At 37.7% G+C, this 12,893-nt stretch overlaps 1 protein-coding gene across 11 annotated transcripts in view; it reads right to left on the reverse strand.

Annotated features, from left to right (window-relative positions):
• IQSEC1 (IQ motif and Sec7 domain ArfGEF 1) overlaps positions 1 to 12,893 on the reverse strand; it is a 352,517-nt gene that overhangs the window by 179,487 nt on the left and 160,137 nt on the right. For 7 of the 11 annotated variants that reach the window (XM_084531124.1, XM_084531139.1, XM_084531138.1 and 4 more), the window contains one exon: positions 4,231 to 4,317. The exons of the other annotated variants lie outside the window; for them this stretch is intronic. In XM_084531124.1, coding sequence (XP_084387250.1) covers positions 4,231 to 4,317 — 87 coding nt within the window. The remainder of the gene's footprint in view (positions 1 to 4,230; positions 4,318 to 12,893) is intronic. 11 annotated transcript variants of the gene reach the window in all.

Consider the following 12,893-nt stretch of genomic DNA (forward strand, 5'->3'; position numbering starts at 1 on the left):
AAATGATGGGATTTCTTTGGTACTATAACATCCTTTGCATTATCTTTTTGTTTTCACAGGTATCACTGGGGAAAAAAAAGAAAAGAAAAATCTCTAGCTTCAAGATTTGAAAATGGCCTTTGGACATGATAAGGGCATCTAATTAAATATTAGAAAGATGGAAGGTAAAATGGATGGAGAAAGGAATGAGTGACAGCCAACATTTCATGCAAAGCAGAACAAGGAAATCACAGAATTATGAATAAACACATCAGATCCAAAGATCCATAGTGGTAAGCAAATCTGTCTGCAGTTGTAGTTGCATATTCCCGCCTATCACATATCTATTCCAGCAATACAGATACAAGTAAAACTTGACACTCCCAAGCATGAGCACTACTCATTGTATCTGCCTGTCTGGAGCTATTGCTACAGCAATGCTCACCACAAAATCCTGAGGAGCTGGCAGCTACAGTGATTTGGGGCTGTAAGGCACTAACACCAACAAAACCAACCTGCCCGCTCACTCACCCCAATTTCATCAGAGCAGGAAGCCTTCTGAAAAGGGTTGGCTACCAATCTGCCTTCACCCTGTAAATACAACCTATGTGTTGAGGAGTGATGCAAACAGCCGAGTCACCAGAAAGTTCAAGGGCTAGACTCCAAGCTGACATCTAGGAGGTACACAAAAGTGAAAGCGTGTTATTAGTGTAAGCTATCTGTGATTCTGTGATACCTGGCACCTGCACAGATAGGCTGAACTTCTAACTCAACTTTGTTACACAGAAAATGTGCTTGGAAAATGTGGGACCAGATTTTTCTTTGACTGAGAAACAGATACGATTAAATTTGCTTTCTCTGAATACCATTGTAACTCCGGGCTTTGCTCTGCACATACGCTAGCTGCAAGGCCACCGAGATAAGCTGGGCCATACCAGGCAGGAGGCTCAGCAGCCGAAGTACAACTAAGACTGCAGAGATCCAGGACCTTTTTGAAGCCTCTCTGGTTCCAGACACCATCTCCTTTACTTTGCCCTTCACACCAGACGTAACACCTGGATTCAGAGCAACTCTAATGAAGACAGAACACCTCATGGAGTCTGCAGCTTTGAACAAGGGTACGTTATGTTTAAGGCACTGGGAGGCAGGAAGAGAAAGGGAGTTAAGGAAGCCAAGCTGGAGACATTACTGTTATTTTTTTTTTCCCAACTTCTAAACAAGAATAAATCAAAAGGAACAAACATAGGAGGCATATGGGCTAACTGGAACACAAACATAACTAGCTCAAAGTACGTTATGTGCATAGGCTTCCTATGATTTTTCTTACAATAGGAGAATGTAAGATAACTCATTTTATTTCTATCTATTTTGAACATTGTAAAATGAGCAAGCAAGGGATTACTGCAATAGCTGCAGTTATTAAAAATGCATTATTTTCCTATTAACAATTCAAAACAGATGCCAAAGATCATCTAGACTAGAAATAAAACTGCTGGAGTGAATAAAACATCCAGCAATTAGCTAACAGCAAATCAGAGATGCTCCAGATTTCACTGTAGTGCATTCATTAATTGCTTCTTTCAGAGCAAATTTAATTTTTAATTCAGGGCTACAAAATTAATCCCTCCGTGTATTTTCTAAATAAAACCTCAAATCTGAAGTTAGAATGAAGCATCCATTTCTGTCTGAATTGTTTTCAATTATTTCTATTTATAAATTGATAAATGGGAAGACCAAAAGCTAAGTTTAATACTATTAAACGTATGTGGAAATTAGGAGTCTAATTGTGCTAGCATTATAGTAGCTGATTTTCATTCACAGCAAGAGGATTACTGTATTCAGGGCTTTTACAAAAATGAGCATAGTTTGTACTCGGCAGGTATTGCAGATACAGCGGTGTCAGGTTGCAACTATCAGTTTGGATACAACAGCTTCAAAAATCGAGCTGTTGATAAGGAAGACTATAACTGCCTGACTCAAACACACCACTGCGTGTGTGTAGGATGCTACCTGGGACAGCATTCACATCACTGAGAATATGAAAATAAATTCAACAGTCTACCAAGGAACAAAAATCCAGCACCATTTTTTCCTTTCCTAAAGGAGGAGTGCTTTAGGATCACAGGATAATTTGTCTTTGAAGGGACTTCTGAAGTGTCTGGTGCAGTCCCCTGGCCAGCTACACAATATTGCTCAGGGCTGCATCCAGCTGACTGAGTATCGGTGGAGACAGAGACATCATCTTCTTGTCTGACCGCGTACCGAAGTTTGACCACCCTCACAGTGACATCCATCCCTTGCTTCCCCTTGTGTCTAACTGGAATCTGTCTTGCTGCAATCTGCTGCCTCTCATGCTGCCCTTGTGCACCTTCCAGAAGAGCTGGCTGCACCTTCTCCATCCTCTCCCGTTAAGGAGATAATGCCCATAACAGCCCTGAACCTCCTCTTCTCCACATGGAGCAGCTCCCTGATCTCCCAGCCTCTCCTTCTTGTCACACGCCCCAGCGCCCAGCAACTTTGGTGGCCCTCTGCTGGATTTGCACCAGTATCCTGATGCCTTATTAGACATACCGGGGATGATGTTTCACAAGTGCTGACAGAGGAGAAGAAATGCTTCTTGCCTGCTGGCTGTGCTCTTGCTAATACAGCCCTGTATTGCAGCTGGTTGCCCCTGTCACACACTCCCAACTATACCACCACTGGAAAAAAATCATCTTAGCCAGGCAACTTGTGTGTTGGGGTGGGGGAAAAGGTCTAAGAGAAGAACAAGGCCATATCCAGTCCCTGCCCTCAACCATTTTATTATGAGTAATGAAATAGGGAAGTTTTAATTTAAACTGCTCTAAGTTTTTAATTCCAGAAAATATATTAGAGATATGAATAATAACCTACATGGGGCAAGATATCAAAACATTCAAGAAACAACTGGTTTTCCCATCAACGTCTCTATAGGAATGTCTCTAACAAACCCTTAAAATTAAGGCATTATAATCTAAGGAGAAAGAAAAAACAGAAGCCTTATTAAAAAGCAAATGGGAATCTAATAATGTTGAGGTCTTGCTCCTCACTGAAGGAATACTTCAAGTTGAAGTTGTCTTACAACTGAACTACAGATTCGCTACCACCAAATAAAACTAAGAGTTCTGATGAAAGGAAAAGAAATCATACAAACTGATGTTCCAGTGTAAAACAAAGGGATGGATCCAAGCATGCATGGTTAGATATTACTAAGACATGAAAGATTAAAATCAGAAGTATGTTTATGCATTTACAGATTTAGGATTCAGTGTTTGATTTTGTGTTTCCTTATTACCAGTGCAAAGTGAGCTGATTTTTCGGCACCAGACTTAAATTTTTTGATACTAATAGTATTCATGAGCTGGCAATTACCACTAAGTTAATCACTAATAGCAAAAAGTAAAAGTTAAAGGCTTTTTTTTTTTTTTTTTTTCATGACATGTATGCACAATTTAACAGTTCTCACATTTCTAGTAACTTTGGTTACCTGTCCTTTGATGCTTCTCTAAGATGACTAAAACGCTCTGGCACTGACAGTGATTTGTATTAAGATGTGTAATTACTGCTGTCCACATGCATCAAAGAGAATTTGGAAAACACACAGTCAGTAAAGAGATCTATGTTAAATAAAGCATTACTGGCTGGAAACTGTATATTTCTGATATACGTAGGGCAGCCTCTGCTCAGCATTTATAGTTAAAAAAAAAACAACAACCCTTACTTCCATTCAAATCAAAAAGCAATGCTGAGCCTTTTCCAGGTCTATGCCTCTGACCCTGAGAGCACTACATTCACGGCTATTCTGTCATGAAATACTTGGGGGCAGGAGAAGAAAACAGTGCTGCTCATAAGAACAATATCCTACATAAACGATGTGAAAATTTCCATGCCTTGCTATGTTAGTTATGTGAGAACTAAACCTACAGTTAGCTTCTTCCTACCTTTCAAAGTGTCTAGGGTGATGTGCCTCTTAAAGCACATGAAAGCCATTTTACTGTATCATTCAATAGTGCCTGAGAGAAGCAAATATAACTACCCTATGAGAGGTTAAAATTAGTTTGGTGTGTTTGCCTAATACTCAATTCTTTTTTCTTCCTTCTTTTATTTATTTATTTTTTAATTTTAATTTTAATTTTTTATTTACCTTAAAGTGCTATTCCTTTTCTTTTTTCAAATCATAACATTCGATGTCTCTTCACAAATGAAAAATGTGTGGACCATATCTACTCTTACCTGTACTCTGAGTGTGTGGCAGGGACAGCTAGCTGGGTATGGTACAATGGAGCTGGACAGCAAAACTGGTGCAGAGTATTTAAAGACCTACGACACAAGGAAAAACACAAAGTCAAAACACCAGGTGTTTGGAAAGGGGCTTTTTAGGGAAAAGCAGATGCTAGTAGGTATATTTGAAACTCTTGATAAGTCTGAATGAAATTTGAAATGCAGCTGTCAATTCTGAATCCCAGGAAATGAGGAGGGAAGTAGTCCCGTAGTTTAATATACACATCAAAAATGGCAGTGATGAACTCTTGCAATGAAGAATCAAAGTTTTGTTGCAACATAAAAATAAAATGCCAATTTAAGACTTTGTTTTTGCCTTGCTGTGTGGAACAGAGGCAAAAGATAAACACTGAGGGTTAAAATTCCTATGGAAATGGAACTTCAGACTTGGATGTTACTCTGCACCAGTCATGCTGTTTCTTTGTTAATGGCATTTCAAACGCAGTGCTTAAACATGAGGAGGCACAATGGGATGAGTAAGGACAGAAGATTTCTTCAGGCCCAGTTATTATACGCAGGCTGCAATATGCCACTTACAAATTTGAAAGAATCTAAGCTTCACCCAGATTTTAAACAATATTCTGAAATGCGCGATACAAATTTAATTGATGTCATTTGTTCAAAACATGAGGAAAAAAAAAGTTTTACAATGCAAAAAGATGTCCTGCAGTCCAGATAATGATTGTATTGTTAAAAACACACACGAGGTGCAAAACAATGAGGTACTGCATCTGAAGTAAAGCTTAGACGATCTTTTAAGCAACATAGAGTACACTTAGCAGATTTGATGTTTTTGCCCAGAAATGTTAAAGAAGATTTAGCACAATAAGGCACCCATGATAAAACCACCTAACCAAATTTCCTAAAATATATAATTCCTCTAAGAAATCATAAAATTTAAATATTTCCTAATCTTGCAGTGTGTACACATGGAAGAAATAGCCATTAAACTGAAAATCCTCATTTACTGAAAAGAATCCAAGCTGACTATCTAATAGACTGTGTATGTATGTACACACACACATTTTGCTTGGCATCTTGACAAATGAGTCAAGAGATTGATTTTGATTCTTCTGGATCCCTGAGGCTAAAAACAAATCCTATGAGGTCACTCTCTCATAGAGCCAAACAGAGTGGTTATGCAAAAAAATGTTGGCCTTTTTGAGAAATGCGTTGGTCACTAATCCTCAAAAAAAAAAAAAAAAAAAGAAGAAAAAAAAAGAAAAAAAAAAAAAAAAGGAACCCTGCAAGGTCAACCTGTTCTGATTTCTGTTGCCAACTGTGTGTCAGCAACTGCACAGCCAAGATGAGTCGGATTTTCTGTTTAAAGATGGCAACTGATGGAAACATCTGTAAAGTACCTGAGCTTTTGGAAAGCCAATCACAACCCAATTCAGTCATTGGGCAGATTGCTATCATGGGACATACCCTGCTAATGCCTCCCAGAGCAAACTGAGTGGTGACACCTTTGGGCGCCTTAGAAAGAAGGCCAGAATGATTCTATAGGAAGATGGATAATGTTACCAAAAACATGATGGACCATGATAAAAGCAGTTAGAACATGTAAAAGCTGTATTTTCTGACAAGAGAAAAATGATATTCACACAAGCTGCTCCACACACTGACAGAACCAGGGTAGTACGCTATAAGTGCACACTGCATGACAAAGTCTCACATTGGGTAGGGAAAGGGATCACACTGATGAAATCACCACGTCCTGCTTTGTGAATACCTAAGTTTGCCAGTAGAAGCAAAAGGAGATTAGCGTGAGGGTGTCCCAGGCCTCCCTTACTCCCACCCTTTTTCTCCTATACAAGTTTTTCTATTCTCACTAATAGCATTTTCTTCTTCACAGAATAAACCAGTAAACATATGAATGAATCTCCCTGGATTTACTTGTGCACAACAAAATATTTTGAACAGAGTTTGCTCCTGGCTATCCCCAAAAGCTTCTGCCCACGAGGTTCCAGAAATGTATCCTCCTCCGACCTTCCCATGTTCCAAAAATACCAAAGCAACAGAAGTCCTCTCTGCAGTTTCAGTGTCCTCCTCTGCAGTTACGGTTAATACTCACCTATTGCACAAGACTGGTTAGGAGCCCAACTGCTTTGAGTTTCTTTTCGAAGGTGCAGTAGAAATGCAAAAGTCCAGTCACCTTGATAGCAAATAAGAAGCACTAAAGATTTGTCAGGTAGCAACTACACTGGCACCCGACTGTCTTACAGGCGCAGGTACGGAACAGACAAAACAGATGACAAACTGTTCAACTGCAGACTTGTAATTACGTTACCACATATTGCTGGGTTCAGCAAGAACATTCCAGATGTTAAAGACATGCTCAATATGTAAAGCTACATTTCAGCCCCTTCCTGCTCAGAGACACCGGGCTCTTTATCCAGCTAGTTACAGCAGCAGACATGAGGTTTGGACTCTGCTCCAAACTTCAAAATCCAGGGATATCTTGACCGAGTGTTTTGGTTCCTCCAGGATCCACTGACTGATGCCCAGTCAGCCTGATAACAGGTGATGCTCAGACTTACAGCCCCATCAGAAAACTGATTTTACCCAAAGCAAATCCACCTTCTACCAACACAATTTAAGATCAGTATGTGGCATTTTGTACATTAGTTGCATGCTAAAGCAATACTTCCATATTTTCTCCTCTGAATTATATCAGGAAAAGTTCAAGATTAAAGTTACTTTAAAAAAAAACAACAACAACACAACTTGTAAGATAGATATTTCAATCGGCCTTCAACACAAGTTTGCATTCAAAATAGAATTGATTTAAGGATTTAAGTCATAACAGCTGAAGACATCGTAAGAAATATATTTAAATTAGGAGCAGTGATCGCCGCCTCTCTTTACAGTATCATACTTGGCCCTGTTTAGGTTTTGCATCTTGAGCCGATGATACTTCATGTTAAAACAGATACTTCAGAACTGACACAAGACAAATGACTAAATTGATGAATGTTGCTTCTGGGCAATTCAGCTTCTAAAGCATGGCAAAGCTTCCACGGGATGTTGTGGTAACTTCCCACCTCCAGGCAGTTTTTTCCAGCTCCCCCCAGGTACTCATGGACAGGGAATCACTTGATAAATTTTTATTTATTTATATTTTTAAATTCTTTTGAGAACAGACTACTAATACAGTAAAAACAGAACTAAATCCAAAATAAATTCTATGATAAAACTTCGAAATCACATCTCCCTTGGGAGGCCAGCATTAAGCAAGTCTAAGCTGCAGCATTAGTATGCAGACCCTAAGTAGGTTTAACTGTTCCTTTACCTTCTATATAAATTCCCATATTTGCCATTAGAAACCACTCATTTTAACATTACTTTTGTATTCATCAGCAGAACAAAAAAGCCCTTTGTATTTATTATTTTGGGACTAGAGTCTTGCTTAGAAGTACAAATAAGAAGAACTAGATTATCACGGAAAGCTATAACCACAAGCCAACATTTGCTCATTTTCTCCTACAATCACCAACAAGCCTCCTAAAATCAGACATATTTCTCAATACTGGTTTTAAAATAACCTGAGAACCCACCTATTTACTTCTAATTACTTCTGCTTCATCGGGCTATTCTCTATCAGTTTCCCAAACGTGCCCTTAGCAGGCTGCTAGCTGTCCTCCCGCTGCTGGGATCTGGGCAGTGCCGCTGCGCGACCCGTGGTGGCGGACACTGCATCCACCCAGGGAAATGCCGGGAGCCTGCACAAGGCTTGTCCTCCAAACCGAATGGCACATGGTGCGTAGTGCAGGATGTGATATCCAACCCTTTTTATGCTGCCAGTGTTTAATTGTAACCGTATATAAATCTGTCAGTAGATTGATGGAATTATTAAACCATTACTTTCTTAGAACTTCTCCCTAACAAGATTACCAGCTTTCAAACAGAAGGAACTATTGTCTCACGGGTACTTAGGAAAGCTGTATTAGCACAGGCCTGAATCAGAAGAAATGATGTCTTTGTAATGCTGCTGATGGGACCAGCAGGTACGTCAGCTCACCTTAACTACCACATTTTTCTGTAGCCCTCTTACTACATTCACTGCTCCTCTTCCTCGTACGAAGCAGCAATCTGTCGCCTCCATCTGCCAGTATTCTCCCTTTTCTTCTGGTACATGTTCCATCAGGTACTGTGTTCTAGTGAGGAAGTACAAGTACCACCAAAAATGGGCATCAGAACAGCCTCCTGAAACTGAACAAGTTGATTTGTGTGCCTGGTGCTAGGGGACAAAGATCCATTGTCAAACTGACTTGTAAATAGCACAAGTGGTGGACGAGTTCATCTGCTATATAAACTCATTCACTTCATTGGCATCTGAGGTAGCTTAGAGTGATTTATTTGTTTGGATTAATTCCTACAGCTAATAAAATGAATACTTGCATTTTAATCATATTTTAACCTGATGAAGAATAACATTATTGTACAAGTTGATAGTTTTTTTTGTTTTGTTTTTGTTTTTCTCGTCTCAACACAGAGCTATGGCCACAGCTGAGATTAGAAAAGACCAGAGGTAAGAACAAGTAACGTCTGTCCTGTGCTTATTTAATAAACCTAATCATTTATTTAGAGACAAATAAAATTTGAAATAAAAACAAACTGACTTCCATAAAGGTGGCCGACAATAAAAATCACAGTAATACAAGCTTATATTGACTCCAGATAAAATTTTGATAATGAATGTGGTTAATCACACAAGAAAGCTTTCAATGCATTAACTGCACCCACGAGACGATTCAGAAATTCATCACAGGAGATAAAATGGCAGATAGCTTTATATGGCAACTCATACAAACTCCTCAACCTAAGTTTGACTGTAGCTGTCTACAGACACATCCACTAAGATGTGACCTAGCAGATGACCCATTTACATTCTCAAGGACAAATTCCTACTGTTCTGGCATCAGAGGTATTCCTCTTACTCCTCAGATTTTCAGCCCAAATACACAGGACATTATGATTTTGGCTTTTGAAGTAGCACTGACGATTTTTTATTTTTATTTTATTATTATATTTTTTTTTTTACTTAATTTGTCCTATTTTATGTCCAGCAATTTGTGGTCAAGTATGTCAAGGAGAGGCAGTGGTGGCCCATGGAAAACACTATGCTTTTTTACAGTGTTCTTATTAATTGCAGTCTTATACATAATTTATTGAAAAGCAACTACAAGGAATTAAATGCTAAACATGCTTTTACAGTCACATATGTAAAAAAGGCCTTTGAGCTTATATGGCAAAGATCTTCACACACTATAAAGGATTACAATTAATATATTTTCCAGAACGTTATTCCTATCATTTCCTTCCAACATGATAGCTTTCTGCACACAGCTTGGGCACCGTATCACAGGAAGGTAACAAGACACATCATGTCCAGTAAACATCAATCAAATTACCTGTCAGAGCAGCCTGACTCAGAGGACAAATAGAAAAAGCAGCCAGACATCACAAAGTAGCACAACCACATGTTCAGGACCTGCAACGTTGGCATCTCCCTCCTTCCCTCCATCTCCCCCCTCACCACACAGTGGTCGTGTAACCCAATTAAGCACAGGCAGGCTAGAGTACAGACCACTGAATTTTGTTCAATAATAAATAAAATTCAGTCATCATCACAATGATGATGATGAAAAAAATCAGCATTTGTACATGTTGCAATACAAATGCAAACTGATAGGTTCATGTTTGGAAAAATACTACCCTTTATGTATTTCCAATTTAAGTGTCCATAGATAGATTTAATAATAAAATAAAATAAGGTAGGCTTTCACTGACCTCTCCTCCACCAAAGGGCTTTAAAATAATCATCTCCTCTTGGGAGAACAAGACCAGTACCATCACAACATACTAAACAAGACACACATCTGTTATTTTTGCCCCATCCTATAGCACAATGCTTATTAACATTACATAAAAAATAATTATTATAAACTTTTTGGTTTTGTGAAAATGAAGTATTAGCCTACATAAACAGACAAAAGATGATCCTTTTACATCGTGACCAACACATAGTTTTTAGGCAGTTTTTAGTAGTGGGTTAACTGTTAACTACGGTGAATTTAATTAAGATTGTTAATATGTAGACACATAATTAGGATCATTATTTCCCTTTTGATTAAGTCATAATGCAAAATATCTATTCTGAAGGGTGATGTACAGAAATTTACAGTACAAATAAAATGTACTTGTATGATTTTTGCTTATTATTCCGTTTTTAAATTTGTAGAAAAAATATATAGTTCAAAACCTGAAATAAAACAGAGCAGAGACAAAGCTACATAGGATAGAAGGAAATAAAAATTTTAAATTAAATCAGAAAATTGATAGATTCACTTCATCTTTTCTACGTTTCTTACTTCATTAATATAGGTCCCAGAATTTCTCACGAAAGTGCAAGTCACATTAGAGAATACAGCCACATTTATAATTTCACAGTGTTAATCATAGTAAAACCACACCTAAATACTGGTGCCTATATATATTGGATTTGATGCTCATGGAAAAGGAATAATAGTAATTTGCAAAGAATGAAATTAAACAGATAAACCATAAGAAATTTACAGCAATGGAAATCCTATTACTTAAAACAATGGTACAATGACATATGCTCTACTCAGTGTAGCATCTGAAAAAGCAACGCTTTGCTGATCCTAGTAGTTTGACATCGCTGCTGTTCTTAAAAAAGCTAAACAGCAATCCAGGCTTTTTTTGTTGTTGTTTGTTTGTTTTTCCATTTTCTATTTCAAACGTAAAATGTAAAAAAGACGTGTTTTAAAACGTAAAAGTCCTTAGTGTGTATATTACTAGAATGTCAACAAGACTTAACGTATTTAAATCCTCATCTCCAAACTAACTCATGCATTAACGAGCTTGTGTCTCCAACTACTTAACATATGTTATTACAGTTTGGAACAGATCAGTTTTAAAGAATATGGAGAATTTGTGTGTATATAACCCCTCCCTTCTGCATACATATTCTACAGAGTTGGTTCTAAAAGAACCCTAGGCTTACATTTTTCTTCTTTTCAACTATTAGCATTTACTTTCTTCTCATTCTTAAAGATGAGTCAGAATTCAGAATAACAGAAGTCATAGTTCACATCTTGTTTTCTACAGCATTGTGCTGAGGCAGGTAAAAGATATCAAAAACGTAAGCAGTAATATAGGAAAATACAGCACAAAATGGTTCTACAAATAAGACTGCATCATCGCTGTTAAAGAAAGTAACCTACAGAGATGAGATATTCTTTAACACTGCACAATAAACACTGTAAGAAATTCTGTCCCCTACTGAGAGTCATAAAATCCCAGAATCACAGCACTCAAAGAAAAATGGAGTCTAACACAAATGATTTCTCCCTTGTATAAACATAAGGCATTATTTCAAAGCCGATCCATATATAACTTGAAGACTACAACCTGTTTTCCAAACGTACTTTTCTTGTTTGAACTTCCTATGTACAGTTCCAAGTTTTTACTCATTTTCAAGCATTTCAACTTAACCATTCATACAGTCTCTGTAAAACAAAAGGCTCGAGAAAACTTAAGAACAGATTTCAATACTCTCAATTCTCATTACTAGCAATTTTACTCTTGAATGGTTGAACTTACTATGTCTGCATGTGGAAAGTGCTACTGAACATGAGCTAGATTTACTCAATTAGGACCCTCATGGGCACTATTAAAATAATTGACAACACCTACAGACCACAACTGCATCTCCTTAATATAAGATCCTTCGGCAAAACTAAATATAACCTGAAAAGCAGAGGATTTTTAACCAGAGTTCAGAAATGCAAACACCAGGTACAGCCATTTCAAAACAGTGGATTAGAAGTGAACCACTGATGGAGGTGAGGGTGGGTGGTAGAGGACAACATAACTGCACAGTTGTGTGTATTGTGTTCTGATTTTTATCTCAAGTAGAACAACATTGCACTACACTTTAAGAGAAAGCTCAGAGTCATGTGGAACCACCAGAATTCAGCTGAATAAAACTGCCCACTGTGCTTGCTGTACGTAGCTGTATGCTGATGCCACAAATCGTATGCAAACTTTAGCATTGCCCTTCCTCTGGCTACAAGTGGATAAACACTCAGCCATTCTGCCAAACGTGACAACTCATGTGAAGAGCTGCTGTGCTGCATTCAGTGAACAAAATACTAAACTCCTGCTGTGATGACTGTAATGTTTGAGAAACTGTTCAAGTAAATAATAAACAATTAATGCATCTTTAGGATATGAGCAAGCATACATACCACAATAAAAACACAACAATATTTTGCTTTATTGATGTTATATTGCTTTACGACTGTAGTCCATTTCTTTCTGTAAGTATTTATGCATTTAAAAGACAGATTATACTTTAATATGACAAAGCATTCAAACAAAATGGAAGAGATTCTTGACTCATCATAGACAGAATACCTAGCATCCTACATTGCTTCTACACAAACTGTTGTGTTTTTTTTTTTTTTTTTCTTCTCATTATTTTCTTTTCTTCTGCTTAATATTGGCTTATTCACTTTCATTAGGTTAAATCTTTAAATACTCACATGCATAAACACAACCATCATCTGTGCATTTCTAATATAGAA

This window comes from Aythya ferina (assembly GCF_964211825.1).
Source record: "Aythya ferina genome assembly, chromosome: 10".
NCBI classification, from domain to species: domain Eukaryota; kingdom Metazoa; phylum Chordata; class Aves; order Anseriformes; family Anatidae; genus Aythya; species Aythya ferina.